The sequence below is a fragment of the Trichomonas vaginalis genome, chromosome V, assembly GCF_026262505.1.
Source record: "Trichomonas vaginalis G3 chromosome V, whole genome shotgun sequence".
NCBI lineage: Eukaryota > Parabasalia > Trichomonadida > Trichomonadidae > Trichomonas > Trichomonas vaginalis.
In genome coordinates, this window is record NC_067207.1 from 22407585 (window position 1) to 22427947 (window position 20363).

The window sequence follows — 20363 nt, forward strand, 5'->3', positions numbered from 1 at the left end:
TAGTAAATGTTGGAAAATACTGAACTAAGACATCGCTAAGCTCAATTGGACTTGGAATTGTCTTAGTAAGTTCAATTGAACTAGCAATTGCTTTTGTTCAGAACTTCACAGAACTGAGTATTGTATATAGCGTCTGGTTGTGTGTTTTCTTCGGCGTCTTTGAGATATTTAGAGCAAATTTGTTGAAGAATTTCTCTTAATTCGCTGTTAGACTTTTTTGGCGGTTATTCTAACAGCTGTGCCAGTTCTTGGAGGTTGTGGGGCTTTGGCTTTGGTTAGCGGTTGAGAATTGTTAATGTTGGCTTCCATTAGACAAAAATAAACTGTTTTTTTCGGACTACTCATAGAAAAGTTTAAAATAAAACCGTTTTCGTCAACGGTAACCCCCTCTATTTTTTTATTTTATTTAATAGTTACCGTTGGCAAACCGTTCCATCTCAAATATTGAATGAACTATAAACGTTTTTTGTTTTCTATACATACTTTTTTGTCCAACGGTAAAACTTTTTACACAACGGTTTTTGAGAGTCGTAGCCGTTGACTTTTTTGTAGAGCACTCAAAATAGTATAACTTTGTTCGGACAAGTAAGGGTCTATCGTCGCTACAGGAAAAGTTACAGGCGTTCCAAGGAAGTATACTTTGAGAAGACTTTCCCCTTATAGAATGAGATAGGACGGTTATTTTACAAACTGACAACACTTTGACCGAGTAGTTTTTGTGCTGAACAAAAAGTGTCATATAAACATCTTGTCAAAAACCGCTTTTTAACTTCACTTAAAATGCCACGTAAGCTACGTAAGAATATACGTAAGAGGAAGAGAGCATTGAAACATCCAATAGTAAAACTGACACCACAACAACAGTTGCAACAACAAATGCTGAATGACCCCACTATGTTGCAACAAATGTCAAGCAACCCTATGCTCTTAAACCGAGTTCTTGGTGCACAGAGTGGAGGTTTAAGAGCGGCACTTTTAGCGAAAATGGCAGGCTATGGTGGAGCTGCAGACGGAACAGCCTATAACCCTCAAAGTCAAATGAATTTGAGTTCACTCAAAAATCAAATAGCAGATGTCAAAAAGTCAAACATAGACATACAGAAACAAATAAGTGAAAACGAAAAGAAACTAGAATATGACAGACACACAAAGAAACTCAATGAGTTAAACGTAGAGAAAAAGAAGAAAGAAGAACAACTGAAAGAACTAAGTACAGAGGAATATGCGAAAAAAGTGTCAGAAAAAGCAACAGAAGTAGCAAAAATGGAACAAGATGTCATAAATTTGAAAAACCATACTACTCAATATAAAATACTGAAAGATGAAGAGATAAAACAAAAAGCCCTGAAGACATATATGGATAGCGATGAGTATAAAAAAGAAGTTGAAGCAAATGTAAAGGCAGAAAAACTTTTACAGTTGCAAAACCAAACCGTACAGTATGAAAACTTAGCACAAGAAAGTAAAAATAACGACGCAGCCATGCAAAAGGCAATGAAAAGCGCAGAATATATAAAAGCTAACAATGACTGGTTAGATGCCCAAGCCAACGCTAAAGCAGCCCAACTTATAGGGTCAATAAGGACAAAAATACAAGCGGATGAAGATAGTTCAAATGAAGCTTTAACAAATGCTGACTTTAAGAACGCTTTCGAAGCTCTTCATAGTAAGGTGAAACAAGTGAACGACTTCTCATCTGGAAAGAAACTGAAGTCTGAAGGTTTCGACAAAGAGTTAAGAGAAGTAGCACAAAATATGACGAAAATAACAGATGCAGCAGCAACGAGACAGGCAGTTCAAAGTGCCTATGACGCCGTTAGAGCAACTGTTGTGGAAAGTCAAGAAAAAGAGTTACAACAGACCAAAACAGACCTAGTAAATGCTTTCTTAAAAACGAAAAGTCAGGTAGGACATTATGCTGCAGATGGAACATATGTGCCAGCTGGTGGAACTTATATACCAGCTGGTGGAACTTATATACTAGCTAGTGGAACTTATATACCACCAAACCCTCCAAGAGAAGCACCTGCACCAGGACTACCTAAAACATTTACATCGTCACATGGACACAGACACAGGCATGCACCAAAACCAACACAACAACCAACACAACAACCAACACAACAACCAGCACAACAACCACCTCCACAACCAGCACAACAACCAACACAACAACCAGCACAGCAACCAACAGTTCAAAACCCTGCACAACAACAACCACAAACAGAGCAAGGACATAAAAGAAGTAGAGAACAAGGAAACCAAGAATTCTTAAAAATGCTTAAAGAAGAGTGTGGTTTCCCAGATACTGTTGACTTTAGTGACAGATATAAAGAAGCTATTGGAAAGTTCAAGGATGGAAATACTGACCCGAACCTATTTAGCTTTATGGCTCAGCACCAAAACGGATATAATCTCAAACCTGGAAAATACAAGCTCGCTAAGGGATATGATTTAATAGCATATCATCCAAATGACATGGATGAATTTACTCCGAGATATTTGATGTCAGAGCTAAATGACAATTCAACTTTCGTCATGAAACGCGTAAAAAATAGAGACGGAACGAAAGAACAAAAGCTTATGAATGCGGATGACGTAGATAGGGAATTGTTAAAAACGGTCTCGGAATATATGAAATGCCAGCAGATGAGGTACAAGAAACTCCACAGGAAGATAGTTCAGATACAACCAGACATGGAAGAAATAGTTCAGCAACAACAGCTAGAAGAGCCTGAAGGAAACGAACAAGTCACTCCTTTGGAAACTAACTTCACAGAACTAGATGAAGATTTGGAACAGCCGAAAAATCTTGACCCTCAACAAGAGTATGCGGAGAATATGGAATATTTCCAAGAGTCTAAAAAAAATTCGGCTGACATAGTAGAAGAATATCGAAAAATGTTTGCCGACATACAAAAGACTCCAACACCAGATGAAAATATCCAGCATAGAATGGAAGAACTGAAAAAAAATGTACACAAATACAACAACCCTTTTTACTTACGAGCATTTAACGTTCAATCTTCGGATGAACTCGGTGAAAATAAAAGGTTAAATTTCAAGAAAACATATAGAAATGAAACATTGTTTAAAGTTCATTCAGAACCTAACCAAGATGGAAACAAACCTACTTTTGTTTCTGCAGACGATGGAACTACAATGAGATGGGGTCATAAAGCTAACCCGGATAGGTGGTTCATAAACTTACAACCACAATTCCAAGAAGTTGTAGACGCAATGGAAGTCAATGGTGAACCAGATATAGCTGGTATTTTCAGCGCGGCTTTAATGCCATTGAAAGATATGAAACATGCAGATATTTTGGACCAGTATGAAATGAACATGGCTGATGGAAATATAACACCTGACGTTCTAGAACATTTATCTCAAAGAACTACACAGAACCATAGAGATGGTATATTTGGTGAAGAGTTTAGAAAGAAAGTTAGGGAGAGAGAAGGAAGAGAACCTATTGTACATGACCTTGCAAACGAAAGTTTACAAAATGTCATAAAAACTTACTTTGCAGACAATGAACCGAGAAGGGATGAATATTTAAGAAAACTCAAATGGACAGTACCAAATGAAATGTTAGTATTGAAAAACATGTTCCTTGACAAAATAAAACCAACTACAGAAATAAACGACGCAAGACTGAAAGATTGGGTAGAAGCTTTCCCATTCACAAAAGATATAGTTGGTAACATGGAAAGAAAACCAGAATGGCTACAAAAACATATATTTGGAAACGAGCATATTCCATATGGACAGGCACTGTTTGAAGAGCTTGAACCGGAAACTCAGGAAAGAGTCATGCAAACAATACGCGAAGACTCAAATACAGACTATGACAAACTCTTTCTAGGATATAGGTTACCTGAGATGGGCGACCAGAGCCAAAAGGCAAAAAGGACATGGGAAATTTGCAACATACTAGATGAACATAATGCAAAGATGCAACAACTTCAAGCAGAGGGCAATGAAGGAAAAAGAAGAGTTAAAAACTCAGTCAGGAAGAAAGTAAAGCTTGGTCCACGTGGGTTCTATTATGACATATAAATCCAACTATTCTATATTTTTACTCATATGAAATGTACGCCGCTCAGAATATAACGCCAACAGTTTTGGATGCTATGAATGGAAATGTTTCCGAATGGTATAACGAATGCGACAATGCCATTAGAAGGTCAGAAATAGTTCCTGGAACTTACGAATATACAACTGCTGTTTCTTATGGAAACGTAGGTGAGTTTGGAGAAGGTTCTTCAACAACAGTAGATATTGCTTGCGACAGGTTTCATATAATTTCTATTGACAACTCTTTCTTATACGTGGAACAAGACATTGAAATAAAACCTTCTGCCAAGTTGTCTGACAAGAAAGGTTGCAATGGAATTTTCTATGTCGGATACCAATATGCTCCAGAAGTTTTCATGGGATATAAGATATATTCTAACTCTGACTTAGTTCAAACAGTAACATGGGCAAACTATGAATGGTTCGCTTTGAGAAACTCAGTACAACCACAAGCTAGAGAACAAACAGACCAGTATGCAACATTGAGAAAATAAGAAGACTTGACCCTAACGTTCCAGGAGTTTATGTTAACCTTTCTGGACAAACTGCAGCAGCAGTAACCAAAGTAAAATTGAAACTTAGAGTTCCTTTGTCATCTTTCCTCATCTTCAGGTTTTTAAGATACTTGCCAAACTGGGCAGGAAAAATTTCTATCGAACTTACTCCAAGCAAAAATAACTTAGTCATTGCACCAACACAAGACCCATTCACTCTTACAGACGTAAAGGGAGCAAATCAAACGTCATTCGCCGAATTTTGCAAAGACAAAGTTGACTTAGACTTTGGTTTCTCAAACCTCAACACTGAAGTAAACTATTATTTCAATGCTGCTGGAACTGCTTGGGACCCAGTTAAGTTCACATGCGAAAAATTTGAATGCAAGAGAATAGAAAGCAGACTTGCAGTCTATATGTTGGACCCAGATATTTCAAATGCTTTAGCTGCCAAATATATTGCAGTTCCACTTATGTTCCCTATACACCAAATATCTGTCAAAGACTTTGCAGGTGAAGTTGGAAACCAAAGTGCTGACCCAGGTGCAAGAACAGATATTGCTTAACAACTGCAATGAAACATGCAGATACTATGTTTGTACTGTTCAGACGAACTATAAATGACTATTCTTGCTTCTACAACCCTGGTATTAAATACCATATAAACATAGATGGCAAATACTATCCAAGAGAAGAATATTCTACAGTTGAGGATATGAGGTCATACAACTTGACATTAGATGCTATGAACTTTAACAACAACTTCACAACAACCATTAACCCTGAAATGCAAAGTTCTATTATGCCATATGTGAAAGTATGGACCCATACAGGAGTCAAAAACTCAATATACAAATGGAGACCGTTCAAACTTTTGGCTTGGCATTCCATTTGCTGACTCAGAAGACTTTATGGGTGGTATTTCAACTGTTGGTACAGTTCAAATACAATATACTGGTGACAGAGACGGTCCAATGAATTGAAAGCAAAGAAGTTTACAAAACCAATAGCACTTTTCACGGAAGATGCTCTTTTGAAGATTCGTTCGATGAAACCTGCTGGGGCTCCTCAGATTGGATAACGACAGCTTCCATCGAGCAGATTTTGGCAGCAGGTCAGTAAGTTGTTCTTGAACTGACTTCTCTCCGTCAAATATTGACAGTACGCCAGTTTTGACATAAAATTGTATTATAAACTTACCTTTAGAAATATCGGTCAGTTTTTGTTGTTATATTTTTGTCTGCTTCAAGAACTTTCACCATCTCGGTTATACCAACTTTCTTTGCTTTATGAAATATTTTGGTTCAGCAAAGACTGCTATTCTATAACATTTTCCATTGTTTGTATAAAGAACTATTCTGTCAATGTATTTGTATTGTTTGTGTGTGTAAACTTTGTTCTGCTTCAATTCGAAGAGATACTCAAATACGTCCATCTTTTTATTCTAAGTAAAATGTCATTTCCGAAAAATAGAAGCGTAAGTGTTTCAAAAGGTTTAATGGCGGTGGCAGATGTGAAGTTAAATTCACCAACTCAAACAAACAGTCAAAGTGTTGTTGTCAATGTCAAAGAAAGAGATGTTGAAGTGGGGAAACCATACGAAGACGAAGATGGTATAACAATAGTTCCTGTAAAAGAACAACCAACATATCCTGAAGTTAGCAGAGACTTAAGTTCTGTTGCAGATATTCGAAACGACTACCAACAACTTAAAGACAAACTTAAAACTCAGGAGAAGATTTGTCAAGCTTTGGGTATAATGTTAAACTTGGTCGAACACAACCCTGTAAAAGTGAACTCATATGTCATCGCACCTCATGAAGTTTTGAAAGAACTATTGAAACTTTTGACAGAGGCAGACGATATAAACATCAAAGAAATAGAACCCGACATTGCTTGCTGTGGTGTTTCATATAATGTCATTGACAAGATATACGTTATGAAAGGAGGTGAAACGTTGAACTTAAAATATAGTTTCCCAGACGTCATAAAAATATTTGACGACCACAACATTTCATTAAAATTTATTTGCTAAGTAAATGGCAGAAGACATATGGTTTATACTATTACGACTAAAAACCCTGAGTCATATAATTCTATAACAACAAACTTACAAAGTCCTCAAGGACGATATTGTAAACTAACCTTAAACACAATGACGACTAAAGCCTGTTTTGCTCTTTTGACACCAGAAGACTTTATTGTTGTGAATGGTAAAAAATACTTTTGAAGATACTTACTCAGATATACCACCAACAGGTTTTGTTGACTTATTTAATACTTTAAGGACGGATGTAACATGTGCTGCAACTAGAGCAGGTTTCATTATGTTTGGATGTCCGACTGAGTTTAGTATAAACGATATGAGCTATAATACAAAACTTATATCTGGTTTTTACTACCAACAGTTTCCTATAACAGGAAAAGGTGTCATACAAGGAATGTCTGTTCCATTGACTTTAAGTACACCTATTTTATATATTGTTTCAAACTTAGGTTCAAAGTGCTATTCGAATGTCGACAGAAACTACTATGACCAAAAGATACTCATGCGTATAAACAACACTTTCTCTGCTGGTTTGCCTATTGTTCATTCGAATGCAGAGTTTTCAGCTTTAGTAAACTCAAACACTTTAGCAAACATAAACTTAACCTTAGTTGACGCAAACTTTGTTCCTGTAAAACTATGTTTATTAATGTATTTCAATGACGGCAGAAAGTTTCGAATTGGAAGATGCAACTGGTGAAAGTATTGTATTACAAGAACAACTTCAACAACAAATAGCTCAAGAACAACAAATGGAACAAATGCAACAATGAACAACAAAGTCAAGAATAAAAAAAATATTTTTTTTATTTTTATAAAAATGTACAGAATAGACGTTTCAGATTTTTATGACTTCCAAGCGTTCAGAAATATGTGTCCATTTAGAGACTATAACAAAGCAGTCGAGAATTTGAAACGTTTAGTCATTTATGTCGACTCTGCCCCAGAATGTTATGTATGAAAGAATGGGATGTTGTCTTTAACAAACCAAGACAATAGTTTCAGAACAAGAATGTAGACAGAAACTTAAGAAAATAAAAGTCGTACAAGTTGGCATGAAGATGTTAGATGCTTGGATATCTTATTGTCAAAGTTAGAAGATTTTTCAGTTCGATATAAAGTTCTATACACCTTCTCCAAACTTCTATTCTATCTTCACTGGATATAAATACGAACAAGTAGAATGGAAAGAAAATATTATAGAAGCTTGGTTAGACCATGTCAAAGAAATTATATGCAATGGAAACGAAAAAGTTATGAGTATATCTTATGTTGGTTTGCAAACATCTTACAACATCCAAGTGCTAAAAATGAAACTGCTCTCATTATAATTGGAAAACAAGGAACAGGTAAGAACACATTCTTTACAGATATCTTATGCAAACTGTTAGGGCTATTCGAACCCGAATATGACAAACTTAGAAAACATCTGCGGTAAATTTAACTCTTCAATAGAGAATATGAAACTTATAGTATGTAACGAACTTCAAAGTATAGATACAACAAAGTTTTAAACTCAGATGCTTTGAAGAGTCTTATAACAGACAAAGTTGGAGTTGTTGAAAGAAATATAAAGACCAAAGAGTTTGTGAAAATGTTGCAAACTTCATTATGGTTTCAAACAATGCTGTTCCGATGAAGTTAGAAAGTTCTGACAGAAGATATGTAGTTGTCAGAACGTCAGAAGCTCATATGCAAGATACAGAATATTTTGACGACTTAGCAGAAAACTTATGACACCTAACTTTTACAACCACTTGTTCTCATATTTTATGACATTAGATATTTCTAAGTTCAATCCAAGAAATTCCACACATACCGAAGAGAGACAAACATTGTTTAGAAAGCAAACAAGAGTGTATATGAACTGTTTATAGATGAGACTAACTTTGAGTGTTTAGATGAAAGGTCGTTGTACGATGAATATAAACAATATTGTCAAGAGTATGGTTATATGACAGCGTCTAAACGAACATTCTTGGCAAATGTCAAAAATCTTTTAGATGTTCAGAATGGTGTATATACAAAGAAAAATTTTTCTGATAAATTTTAAAAAAATATTTTTTTATCCGATAGAAAAGATGACGAAATATATTTCAGTAAATTAGTACATGACAGAAGTCAAAGAAGAACTAGACCCATTCGCTTATTTGAATGTTTACTTCTACCATTTTGAAAAGTCTACATTTGACAAAGTTTGGAACATCGAACCAGTTAAGTTTGCTATTGTGACTAAAAATGGTGCGAAATTTGAAGACTTAGACATAGAAGGTTTGTTAGCAGTCAAAGAAAATTTTGACAGAAGGTTCTCAAACCTTAAAGAAGGCAAAGCATACAAACTTGTTATACCTTATGAACCAAAGAAAGCAGACGACTATGAATATTATGAGTCTAAAGTTGTAGAAGTTCAAGGTAAATTGGGTAAAAAGATTTTAGAGTCTAAACCAGTGTTTGCTCCTAAAGAGGAAGAGAACATTGACATTGACCCAGAAATGTTCTAAAAATAAAATTTTATTTTTACATGTCAAATTTCTTTTTCTCTGGAACTGGCTCTGGTTCTTTCTTCTCTTCTTCTACTTTCTTTTCTTCTACTTTCTTTTCTTTCTTTTCTCTCTTCTTCTTCTTCTCTGGTGGAGTTATGTCAAATTTGGCGCAACCATATTTATGTAAAAGTTCTTTGTCCTTTAATAGCTCTTCTATTCTGTTTTCTATTTCATCTTCAAGAACAGCGCATGTGCCTTCTTTGCATTCTAAGAACTTTTGTTGGACTTCATCTTTCCAATCGGCGTCATCTCTGTCAACAAGTCTGTCATTGACAAACTTAAAGACTTCTCTGCCTAATGTTTTATGGTTCTTGTCATATTCCCAGAAACAGAACTTTAGAACAAATTCACCTTTCTTGTTTACACTATGTAAGATTTTATGGTCGACAGATGTTTTGCTGTCAAAAAGTTTGTCTCGAATATAGATAGCGAAATCGCTAGACATTTTCTAAAAGATAAAATTTTTAATTTTTCTAAAAATATGTTAGAAAAAAAGTTTGCTGACATTGACAAGAAATTTGAGAATGTTTTAAACAAGAACAAGAGGAAGTTAGAAAATGCTCAGATAAAACCCATACATGACAAGTTCCTATTTGCTCAGAATGGTATAACAGGTCTAATCGCACCACCTGGGTCGGGTAAGACTTTCACTTATCTTAAAATGGCTGCACAACAACAAGAACTAGATGAGAAGAACCCATTCTATGAGTTAGTAGTCATTTGTAGTACTTCTGGTCAATTTGACCAAACCGTAAATTCGTTCAAAGATATTATAAAAAAGTCTAAGTTAGTATGTATAAAAGACTCTGAGTTGTTAGATTGGATAAAGAAGTACCAAAGAAGAGTTTTGAAGTACAATGCTATAAATGAGTATATAAATTCGAAGTTTAAAAGACCCAAATGAGGAAATGCAGAGAATATTAGAGAAGAAACACTTCAGAAACAAACAGAAAGAGATAGAATACATTTCGAAGAAATTGCAATCGTACGATTGGAAGACTTACCCTCATAGATGTCTTCTTATTTTAGATGACTTTGCTTCTCATCCTTTGTTAAAGAACAGAGAACAAGACATGTGTCGAATTCTTAAGAAGCTCAGACACTTTAACATCTCTGTTGTCATTTGTGTACAGACAGCAAAGAGTTTAAGTAAGGATGTAAAGAGAATACTTACTGATATCATACTTTTCCCTGGATTGTCCGAAGACGATTTCATGGAACTTATGAAAGAGTCCATGGCAGGTAAGTTTGACAGACATGAACTATGGGAGAAGTACAAAGTCATACAAGACCCTCATACTTCTTTCAGAATTCACATCTACGCGAACAAAGTTCAAATTGTAAAAAGTCAATAAAAATAATGTTTAGGGTAGATGGGTATATCTAACCCGATATCTACCCTCTTTTCTACCCCAGTTATTTTATAAACGTTTTACATGGTAAACGTTATTTTTAAAATTTTGTGAAAACTCAACGGTTTGACACATGCCCTAAAAATTATTTTACTCAGAATTTTGTGCTGAATTCAATAAAAATATATTTTAGGGTAGAAGGTTAGATATACCCTCTTTTCTACCCTCTTTTCTACCCCAGTTATTTTATAACCGTTTCACATGGTAAACATTGTGAATTCGTGAAATTCTAAACAATTTCGTAGCTTCTATTTCTTCTGTCAGTACATCGAATGTTTTAACTATGCCGAATGTTTCTTTATATTTCTTCTTGACATCAGATAGAAGGAAATCGTCAGCTGTTGGATAGTTTTTGTTCAGAAATGTCAACATGTCCATTTTATCTTCTGCTGGTTTCTCTACTTCTTTCTTTAAGTCAGCATAGTCGTTTCGCATACGTTCTATCTCTTTGACGGAGTAGTTATATTTCCTCATTGCTGCTTTACATTTTGAACATTGTGGGTTCATTTTAGCATTGTACATTGAAACCTTACCTGCTAGTATGACTAAGGCGTCAATTGCTCTCTTTAACTCAAAAGTTGCGGGTTTTATCTGTTCATTCCATACCTTACCTCTTCTGTCTTTATCTCTTATCTGCCATACACATTTTGCAACTAACGAAACAAAGTTGTCGTAGGTCTTAAACTCCCCAGATTTGTATATGTCAGAGATGTTCTTATATACCATATCGCAATCTTTGTCCATGACTTTGTGGTTGCAATGAAATCCAAGAAACTCATAGTTTACCTTTCGTATGAACTTCTTTATTTCTACTGAGTCAGTTGCTTTGACTTCTATTTCATCGAATTCTGGAATAGTAAGCTTTTGTTGTTGGATTTCAGGAAGTTTAGGTAGATGGTCAATAATATCCTGCATTTCATAAAGATACTGTTCATTTGTTTCATCTTTCGCACTACAGTCTAAATTACTTGTTAAAAGTTCCTGCTTTATCTTCTGGATTTTTGTTTCGAAAGTATATGAAGAAGGAATGAAGCTTTTCATCTCTACTAACATTGACGTAGGATTCATGACTAACGAGTTTGGTGCTGTTGTTGCTAACATGTTCTTACAATAAAAATAAAAAAATATTTTTTTAAAAAAACCAACTTTATTTTTTATTTCGGGAAAACTCATGACAAATTCAAGAGGGTAGAAAAGAGGTTAGAAAAGAGGTTAGATATACCCTTCTACCCTAAAATATATTTTTGGGTGTAAATTTCATGACAAATTCAAGAGGGTAGAAAAGAGGTTAGAAAAGAGGTTAGATATACCCTTCTACCCTAAAATATATTTTTGCTGAATTCAGCAACAAAATTCAAATTGTAAACGGTTTAATAGAAAAAGTGTTATTTTTTCATGTCCGAAGACTCGAAGGTGCAACACTTCCAAAATACCGACGAACTCAGAAGAGCAGCATGGCAGTATCTTCTTGACAACTTCTTTGAGTTCTCCAGGTACACCTTGGAAAATGCTGAAGAACTCCGACACAGAGAATTTGGAGAAATTGCACTCCAATACTACCTTGACAAACAAAGGGTAAACAAAGGGTAAAATAAGACTAAAAACTTAACGTTTAAAAAGTGACATTTTTATGAGCTCCGAGTCACCGAGAAAACTTGGTCAGATGTTAGCAGCTTACTTCCCTGAGGAGGATGGAAGCGTTACATACGTAAGGTTCAAAAACAACGAACCTGGAATTGCGTACCAAATTCGCAATTACATGACCATGGAAGAGTACGAAAGGTTCCTACAAGAGAAACCAGCTCTAAACAACTCAGAAAAGAAAGAGTAAAAAGTTTAACTCGTAATTGTTTATTTTTTTACTTGTATGGGCAAGCTGCAAGAATGAAGTCAACTATCTCAGTCTTTGTCTTGACCATTGGACTGCTCTTGCGAGTACGTCTGTTTTGCGGTCTCCAGCTGGTGTCTGACCTTCGTAATTGCGCATGTTCTTGAGAGCTCCAGTTGTAAATGGTTGTAGGATGAAGAGTCTCTCAGACTGCTTGAGGTAGTCTTCACGGTCACGAACCGAATCTGTGGTACGAGTCGAATCGGTCGATTTGAGGGAAGAGACTGAAAGCCTGTCGTCTTCCATAGGGGCTGTGGCATACTCTTTGCGTAAGCGGTTCAGACCTTCTTCGAACTCTTGGTCTCTCTTGGATTGAGATTGAGATTGGAATTGCTGGGGTGGAGCTTGCTGGAACATCCAAGGGTTGGGGAAGTAAGGCATAGGCTGAGGAGGGTAGTTCGGGAAGCCTTGTAGTGGAAATTGGTAGTAACCTTGAGGTGGAAATTGGTAGTAATTTGGTGGAGGTACTTGCTGGAACTGAGGTGCAGGGGCTGGTGCTTTAGGTTCCTCTGGTTTGGGAATGGACTCGGTTGGTGGGACGTCGGACATTGTCTTGAAACAGTACAAATATTGTTCTGAAGCAGTGCAAGTCTTGTTCTGAAAAAGTACAAGTATTGTTCTGAAGCAGTGCAAGTATTGTTCTGAAAAAGTACAAGTATTGTTCTGAAAAAGTACAAGTCTTGTTCTGAAACAGAAAATTTTTCTCACAAATTGAGAGCTTTTACGGGAAATTTGTTCTGAAAAAGTACAAGTCTTGTTCTGAAAAAGTACAAGTATTGTTCTGAAACAGTACAAGTATTGTTCTGAAAAAGTACAAGTATTGTTCTGAAACAGTACAAGTATTGTTCTGAAACAGTACAAGTATTGTTCTGAAAAAGTACAAGTATTGTTCTGAAGCAGTGCAAGTCTTGTTCTGAAAAAGTACAAGTATTGTTCTGAAACAGTAGCAATGGACGAGGTCGAGCCATTAGATGAGGCAATTTACCTTATAGAGATAAATGAAGTTGTTAAGCAGTACTTGGGCAAGGACAAAGCCAACAAGTCCCTCGGCTTCTGGTTGTCTGGAAGAGGTGCGCTGAAAATCGAAATTGAAACCGGAATTCCAATTCAAATACCAGAAAAAACTCCTGTAGACGACATAAAGGAGATGAAGAAAGAAGCTCTTCTCAAGTTCTTTGCAAAGCGCCCATGGATACAACTTCCAAACAGAGAGAACCCAACTGTACGAATTGCCCAAATTCTCAGAGGACTCTTACACTTCTCGGGTCGGGCGTTCTTCATAAACACAGAGGGCGACATCGTACCTTTACAGTAAACATCTCATTTTAACTTCACTTTTTTATGTTTTTACTCACACTCGTACTCAACAGGTATGTGTACACATATGTCAACTGTGAACCTTGTATTGACCGGTCTTCCTGCAAATGCAAGTTCGGTCAATACACAATTTATGGTGGCAAGAAAGACAGTGGGGAATGTTATTCTGACATCTGTTGTTGCGCTCGAGAGAGAATTGAAATTCCAGACCCAACTCCAACACCAACACTCAAGTTGCCAAAGACTCATGTGAAGAAGAAGCCTTCTGGTAAGTTTCTTATAGCCATATACATGGCACGCTTTGAGTAAAAACATTTTTTTCATTTTTTGAATGAAGCAAGTTAAATTCGTCCCACACCAATCTCAATGGACCGATGAAGAGTTTCAAGCCATGGTTGAAGGCGTTGAGAACGACATAGACGGCGAACTTGAAGGAGCTCAAACCACAATTGCAACCAAAATTGCACAAGTCAAGGAACAGATAGCTCCACTTAAAGCTACCAAAGCTACTCTTGACCTCATGGATAGTTACCGTTTAGATGTCAAGAGTGGAATAAGACAATTAAAATTAAAACTTCTAAACTACGAAGCTATACTCCAAAAGTTAGCAGAAATGAGAAGACTTTACCAGAGCTACTTACATGTAAGGGACTTACCTTCAAGCAGTCCGACCAAAGATGAATTTTCTGACATTGTCCCAATTTTGTCCGAAAGTCAGCTCAGATGTTTCGAACTGCTCCCAACATATCCAGAATATGAACGTTTGCCTGAACTCTTCCGCAATCTCAAAAAACGTTTTTTGGTTCTCATGTTCGAAACTTTTATCGGAAGAGACAACAAACGTTCAGAAGAAGAACAAGATATTATTTTAAACTTGTTGTATGACTTAACCGTCATAACAAGCTTTTTGAAGTAAAACCGTCATTCTCAAACCACTTCATTTTTTCGATGTCCGAACAAGCACCGAAGCCGAACACAATGGCAGATGTCCTTTCAATGTTGCCAGACAAGCGCCCAGTTCAAATTCAAATTTTGAATTTGAAAGCTCATCTGACAAACACCGTTAAGACTCTCCAAAGTAGTCTTATGGAAGAGATGAAGGGACTTAAAGGTGAGTTCCTCATGAACCAAGCTTCCAATGAGAAAGTCCTGAACGATTTGACGGAAACCTTGCGCATTTACGCGAGAGAGAACCGAGACCTTGCCAGACTCATCTACCGTTTCTTCGAAGAGATAGATGCCATCTGGAAGGTACTCGGAAAGGACAGAACCTCCAACACCGTACTTCGTGAACACAGAATTGCCGAAGGAATTGTCGAGGAAGAAGAGAAACACGAAGAAGAGGAAGAGGAAGAAGAGGAAGAAGAGAAACACGAAGAAGAGGAAGTTTGGGCAACCCTTGTTGCCGATGACACTTACGAAATTTCCCAACCCTACCCATACCAAATCCGCAACAAGGAGACAGGCAAGGTTCTTACCCCAGTTCTCAACAACTTGGGACACTTGAACCTTACCCTTCGGAATTACGGTTCAATCTCCATGGGCAAGCTTGTCGCAATTCAATGGGTTCCAAATCCAAACAAGAGGACGAAGGTCAGACACATTGACGGTGACAAGCTCAACAACCGTAAGGAGAACCTCGAGTGGTTCTAAGAGTAAAAAAATTTTATTTTAGGGGGAAACCCCAAGTAAATTTAAGTTTTTAGTTGCGTAAGCGGCTTAAATTAAGGATAATTTGGACAAGTAGTTCCTGACCTCTGAATTGGACTCTTTCGTCATCCCAGTTGCGTAGGAGGTCGTCCCAGAGGAGTTGGTAGAATTGCCATTCCAAGGACGATTTGTCCTCCCAGGCATTGAGGATGTACTGCTCGTAGAGTCTCATGACCTCTGCCTTGCACCAGACACCCTCTCCCTTGGAACGTAAGGCTTCTTCGAAGTGCTCGAATGCGATTGGCTGCGGGACCATCCGAAATGACACTTTTTGTACGTTTGGTCAATGTTCGTGTCTCGTGCCATAGTCGACGAAAATACAAACAAACAGGTTATATATGAGTTTGAGACCAAGAATGGTGTAACTCGACCTGTCCGATTCAAATTCGAATAAAAATTTTTTATTTCATGCAATGTTTTATTTCTGTGCCGTCTTCAAGTATACCCCAATACTTACGCTTGGAGAGGACATGAACTTCGGTGAAAATTTTGTCCAATTTGAATTGACCCATCTTTTCACCGACCATTCCCATTTCAATGAGTTTGTTGTATCCTTCTTCGTTCGTCATGAGTGCGTCAATGTTCTCATAGTAAACCTTCACTTTGGATTTGACTTCGGAGAAGAATTTGTTGTAGTTGTCAAGGACTGCCTTTGCGAACTGAGGGTAAGACCAATGTTCGACAATAGGTTTTAATGTGGTTACTAAGCCACTTTGACCTTGAGTGAATTCGTACTTCAAAACAAAAGGAGAAAACCTTTCAACAAAGTTGTCGACCTTCTCATAATGTTTACTCTTCATCTCTTGAGGTTTTTTAATGGAATATCCCCATGTCGAATTCATAAGCAATTTGAGTGTCATTGCAAGTTTGGGGTTTGAAGCTTTCCTAATATCATACAGTTGTTGTATGACTTTTCCAACTGTATAGTTCCTTCCTGGGAACTCACCATCTTCGTTTGGAATTCCAGTCGGGATATATTGGACGAACCTCATGTATGCAGCGTTAAGGTCGACATAGTATATCTTTTCGTTTGAGTCGAACTTGTCGCAACCAATGGGTCCAGTTCGTGGAAATTCAAGTGAGTCTCTTATCTTCTGAGAAACTTCGCCTGCTATCTCATAAACATCGTCGAAGCAACCTGTTTCATATAAAACCTTCTGACCTAACTCAGATGCTCTCCAATACAATTTGACGTCAATTGGATGTCTCAATGGAAGTTTGTTTATAGCATCTTGAAGTTCTTGCAACCTCATTGGAAGTTCTTCTGGTTCAGGTTGGTATCCGAACAATCCAACTCCTTTTGGAACAGTGTACTTCTTTTGTGCTATAACTTTGTCTGGAACAACTTTTGGTCTTGCTAACAATGAAAAGTTTGTTTCGTCTTTTGGTACAAAAGTTTCTGTCAGCTTGTCATCTGGAATTGGTTCCAACAAACCTTTCTCGAAAAGAATGTTTACAGCTCTGACAATGTTGCACTTGCCTTTTCCGAACAATGGGTTTGTAAGACTTTCGTTCAACATGAAGTGGTTGTGGACAATTACAATCTTCAACCATGGTAAGTCTTTGTCAACAACATAGTCGTCATGTGAAGAACCTTTAGCTGTAGGTATGTTGACTCGGATATTGACATTTGCCAACGGTGCAATTTTGCCAATTGACCTCTGAGAATGTACCTTGTCTTCACACATGACTCAAGATACTTCATCTTCTCATCTGTAACAAGACAGAGTTCCTGAGACATGTAAGAATGCAAGGTTCATTGACAATTGTTTCAATTGAATTGTAAATTCCATACCTTGTCAATCAATGTCAGACTTATTTATGAACGGGAAGTATCCAGCATGTTGTCTGACTGCTTGAGGGTTAGGTTGGTACCATTCAAATTTTACACTTGCAATTCCTTCAATTGCATTCAAAATGTCTGAGTCTGAGTCAACCATTTGTTCTCTCTTTGTAGTCTTGAAAGCGTCAAGAAGTTGTGCGGCTGTTGTGACATTGCCATGTGCATAGTAAATGTGACCGTCCAAATCTGTTACGGTTAGTCTGAGATTGTATCCTTTCTTATTTCCGTCTTGTATGGCAGCAAGTACTCCCATGAAGCCTTCTTTGTTCTTTCCTTCGTCAAAGTTTACTGTAAAGGTTCGACCAGATGTAATTTGACTTCTAACTTCACGGTACTTTTCATATGCATATCTTGTTCTTTCCATGGGAGCATGTTTGTCTTCACCTTTTCCTTTTTTCCTTCTCAAAGGATGCAATTGTTCGTCATGTTTCCAATAGAATCTGGCAAAGCCGTCGTGTCCTTCAACTTGCGGTTCAGAAACATCGAAAGGCATGTCCATAAGACGTTCTTCTTCTAACCTCTCTAGTCTGTTTGGATAATTTGCGCGTGCTGTTTCCAATTCCATTTCGTAGCGAAGACCAGACAATTTGTCATAGACTTTTATGGGTCTTCCCTTCCTATATTTAAAATTCTTCGAAACTTTCCAACCATATCTTTCTAACTCTGCTTTTATTCTAGCAGACTTTCTATCCATTCTATGCGGGGGCATTTTTATAAAAATAAAAAAAATATTTTTTTCTTTACTTTACGTAACCACCAGCTACCAGAAGCCTTTGACGCCAACCCATACCAGCTAATGAAGGTTGACTAAACTTTGGTTTTGGTTTTTCTTCTTCTATCGGTTTTTCGTCACTTTTCGGTTCCTCTGACTTTACCTCACTTGCAGGTATGGTTGTGTCGTTAACATCTTCATAAATATCATATGCCATTTGTTTTTGTTTTCCTTTCAACTTTTTGTGTTTGTTGTAAAGTTTAGAATATTTCGACTCTAAAATGAATGTTCTATAATGAACTGTTGGTCGGTGAAGTATACCTTCCCATCTGTTGTCTCGAAAGCTCCTTCAGACTTCAATATTTTATTTGTGAGAGTCTGTTTCTTTTTTGAGATACTAGCCGTTCCATTTCTATGAAAAGTGACTTTGTAGTTAGGGTTTGTATTTCCAGACCTGGCACTTTCTATTATTGAATTTTTTCTTCATCTGTAAGTTCTTTGACAGGTTTTGACAATGGTTCTGAACTTTTTGTTTGTGGTGTCAAATCTACCGTTTCAACTTCTTCGGTCATTTCATCTCAGTAAAAATTTTAGTTTGGTTTGTTTTCAACTGGTTTTTAGGTTTTTAAGTCGGTCTAAAACTTCTTGAGGTATAGGAAGAACTTGACAAACACGTGGTTGTGTAACTGCTGGAAGCCGACAAATCCATCTTGAACCCATTTGTCTCAATGCTGTATTGTTCATTTCATCTCAGTAAAAAAATTTACATTCCCCACGTTTGAGGCGGTTGAGGTTGGTTATTGTTTACCCACTGTTGTGCATGGTTATATCCTCTGTTAAAGAATCTTTCACCTTGGTCCATATAGTGCCCTGCTTGGTTATAGTAGTCATTTGCTTTGTTATAGTAGTTTCCTGCTTGTCTTCCTACATTGTCCATCCATCCTTGAACTTTTCCTCTTGTTTCAGGATTTGGAATAAGATTTGTTGCATCTCGTGCTACCTCCCAACCTTTCTGTACAGTTTGTATAATAGGTTGTGCTTTCTCTTTAAGTATACCTAATGTACTCAAAATCTTCCTTCCAACTCCAAATACACCTCTGGCTATTGTTCCCACTGCGGGCAAAAATCTGGATGCAACTCCTGCTAATGCGCCAAATAAACCCATTTCTTATAGGGTAAAAAATGACGAATCCAAACAAGGACCCCTATGTTTCTAAAGCGACAAAGAAAGCACTCATGATAAAAATCTTTAGTTCAACACCAAATGCTTGGTTTATGGATATCTTGGAAAACATTCCGAGGTATAGAGAAGATGGACCACCATACTGGCTAATATTTGTCGGTCAAAACACAAGATACTGTGAAGCCATACCATTATGGTCCAAAAATATTTTAGATGTGAAAACTGCTTTGACAATATTCGTTGACAAATACCATCCAACAAAACTGACATCTGACTGTGAAAGTTCTTTCAAATCAGATGATATTAAAACTATCTGCGTTCAAAAAATGTAAACCAATATTTCATTGTCGACCAAAACCATTCTGCTCTTGGTGTCATTGACAGTTGTATAAAAATCTTAAGAGACTTAAACCAACCACAAGGTGGTGAAGCAAATGAAATGTCATATGACGACAAGTACAGACACTTTCCATGGCAAAGATGAGACAAGTTTTAAATATTTACAATAGCCGTAAACAAAAAGGTTTGGGAAACCACTCCCCCGAAAAATGAAAACAACCCTGACTTAGAGAAAGACTATATATTTAATAGTTTAGTCAAAAGAGACAAACAAGAAAGAATGCCGGGCTTCAAACTTCAGAAAGGTGACAAAGTAAAAATAGAAATACCTAAACGCGACCCATATGAAAATACTATTGACTATGACAACAATGGGAACCCGACAGGTACTCGCATTCGTGTTCGTAAAAATAGAAGAAAGTATACAAGAGAATATTATGAAGTTTTAGGCAAACATGGCAAAATGTACACACTGCAAGCAGAAGATAAAACTACTATTGTCAGACCTCGTTTCAAACTTGTCAAAGTTCAAGGTGGTATACTTTCAAAGACAGTTCCTAACAAATATAAGACAACTCCTGACCAATATGCTAAAGAAGTTGAAAATGACGACTAAGCAATTCTATACCATGCGTAAACTGTCATGTAAGGTGGCATGTATTCTTTACTTTGTCCCGTTGTTTGTGTATATCCTGAAACGCGATGTGTATGGCTTCCTCCTCCCTGAGTGTCATCCCAGTAACAATTTATAGCAAAATCAACGTCGTCTTTAACATCATATCCTTTACCTTTTGT

The 20363-nt window shown here is 36.9% G+C and overlaps 15 protein-coding genes and 7 pseudogenes across 22 annotated transcripts, besides 1 other annotated feature; 13 read left to right on the top strand and 9 right to left on the bottom strand.

Moving 5' to 3' along the window:
- Positions 1-20363: part of a mobile genetic element that runs on past both edges of the window.
- On the top strand, positions 781-1097 carry TVAGG3_0383640 (protein of unknown function, DUF4106 family; the record flags this gene model as incomplete). The annotated part of the gene is made up of 1 exon (XM_051232148.1): positions 781-1097. A coding segment is annotated over one exon (317 nt), but the record flags the coding sequence as incomplete, so codon positions are not given.
- On the top strand, positions 1357-2828 carry TVAGG3_0383650 (protein of unknown function, DUF4106 family; the record flags this gene model as incomplete). Its single annotated transcript, XM_051232149.1, has 1 exon — positions 1357-2828. A coding segment is annotated over one exon (1472 nt), but the record flags the coding sequence as incomplete, so codon positions are not given.
- On the top strand, positions 2902-3857 carry TVAGG3_0383660 (protein of unknown function, DUF4106 family; the record flags this gene model as incomplete). The annotated part of the gene is made up of 1 exon (XM_051232150.1): positions 2902-3857. A coding segment is annotated over one exon (956 nt), but the record flags the coding sequence as incomplete, so codon positions are not given.
- On the top strand, positions 4095-5696 carry TVAGG3_0383670 (annotated as a pseudogene). Its single transcript has one exon. A coding segment is annotated over exon 1 (1602 nt).
- TVAGG3_0383680 (protein of unknown function, DUF4106 family) lies at positions 6073-6609 on the top strand (the record flags this gene model as incomplete). Its single annotated transcript, XM_051232151.1, has 1 exon — positions 6073-6609. One exon carries the CDS (start codon positions 6073-6075, stop codon positions 6607-6609), a length of 537 nt encoding a protein of 178 aa, XP_051101881.1.
- TVAGG3_0383690 lies at positions 8703-9122 on the top strand (annotated as a pseudogene). The gene has a single exon. A coding segment is annotated over exon 1 (420 nt).
- On the bottom strand, positions 9139-9609 carry TVAGG3_0383700 (uncharacterized protein; the record flags this gene model as incomplete). Its single annotated transcript, XM_051232152.1, has 1 exon — positions 9139-9609. The coding sequence occupies one exon, from the start codon at positions 9607-9609 to the stop codon at positions 9139-9141; it is 471 nt and encodes a 156-aa protein (XP_051101882.1).
- Positions 9646-10232, top strand: TVAGG3_0383710 (annotated as a pseudogene). The gene has a single exon. A coding segment is annotated over exon 1 (587 nt).
- On the bottom strand, positions 10947-11677 carry TVAGG3_0383720 (organellar and viral DNA polymerase type B; the record flags this gene model as incomplete). The annotated part of the gene is made up of 1 exon (XM_051232153.1): positions 10947-11677. A coding segment is annotated over one exon (731 nt), but the record flags the coding sequence as incomplete, so codon positions are not given.
- On the top strand, positions 12207-12407 carry TVAGG3_0383730 (uncharacterized protein; the record flags this gene model as incomplete). Its single annotated transcript, XM_051232154.1, has 1 exon — positions 12207-12407. The coding sequence occupies one exon, from the start codon at positions 12207-12209 to the stop codon at positions 12405-12407; it is 201 nt and encodes a 66-aa protein (XP_051101884.1).
- Positions 12436-12803, bottom strand: TVAGG3_0383740 (annotated as a pseudogene). The gene has a single exon. A coding segment is annotated over exon 1 (368 nt).
- TVAGG3_0383750 (uncharacterized protein) lies at positions 12827-13013 on the bottom strand (the record flags this gene model as incomplete). The annotated part of the gene is made up of 1 exon (XM_001291013.2): positions 12827-13013. A coding segment is annotated over one exon (187 nt), but the record flags the coding sequence as incomplete, so codon positions are not given.
- On the top strand, positions 13414-13779 carry TVAGG3_0383760 (uncharacterized protein; the record flags this gene model as incomplete). The annotated part of the gene is made up of 1 exon (XM_051232155.1): positions 13414-13779. One exon carries the CDS (start codon positions 13414-13416, stop codon positions 13777-13779), a length of 366 nt encoding a protein of 121 aa, XP_051101885.1.
- TVAGG3_0383770 (uncharacterized protein) lies at positions 13806-14090 on the top strand (the record flags this gene model as incomplete). Its single annotated transcript, XM_051232156.1, has 1 exon — positions 13806-14090. One exon carries the CDS (start codon positions 13806-13808, stop codon positions 14088-14090), a length of 285 nt encoding a protein of 94 aa, XP_051101886.1.
- On the top strand, positions 14113-14376 carry TVAGG3_0383780 (uncharacterized protein; the record flags this gene model as incomplete). Its single annotated transcript, XM_051232157.1, has 1 exon — positions 14113-14376. A coding segment is annotated over one exon (264 nt), but the record flags the coding sequence as incomplete, so codon positions are not given.
- TVAGG3_0383790 (cytochrome B-C1 complex subunit 6, mitochondrial family) lies at positions 14730-15434 on the top strand (the record flags this gene model as incomplete). Its single annotated transcript, XM_051232158.1, has 1 exon — positions 14730-15434. One exon carries the CDS (start codon positions 14730-14732, stop codon positions 15432-15434), a length of 705 nt encoding a protein of 234 aa, XP_051101888.1.
- On the bottom strand, positions 15484-15747 carry TVAGG3_0383800 (uncharacterized protein; the record flags this gene model as incomplete). Its single annotated transcript, XM_051232159.1, has 1 exon — positions 15484-15747. One exon carries the CDS (start codon positions 15745-15747, stop codon positions 15484-15486), a length of 264 nt encoding a protein of 87 aa, XP_051101889.1.
- Positions 15893-16483, bottom strand: TVAGG3_0383810 (DNA/RNA polymerases family; the record flags this gene model as incomplete). Its single annotated transcript, XM_051232160.1, has 1 exon — positions 15893-16483. One exon carries the CDS (start codon positions 16481-16483, stop codon positions 15893-15895), a length of 591 nt encoding a protein of 196 aa, XP_051101890.1.
- On the bottom strand, positions 16870-18028 carry TVAGG3_0383820 (annotated as a pseudogene). Its single transcript has one exon. A coding segment is annotated over exon 1 (1159 nt).
- Positions 18075-18618, bottom strand: TVAGG3_0383830 (annotated as a pseudogene). Its single transcript has one exon. A coding segment is annotated over exon 1 (544 nt).
- TVAGG3_0383840 (uncharacterized protein) lies at positions 18810-19211 on the bottom strand (the record flags this gene model as incomplete). The annotated part of the gene is made up of 1 exon (XM_051232161.1): positions 18810-19211. One exon carries the CDS (start codon positions 19209-19211, stop codon positions 18810-18812), a length of 402 nt encoding a protein of 133 aa, XP_051101891.1.
- TVAGG3_0383850 lies at positions 19229-20184 on the top strand (annotated as a pseudogene). The gene has a single exon. A coding segment is annotated over exon 1 (956 nt).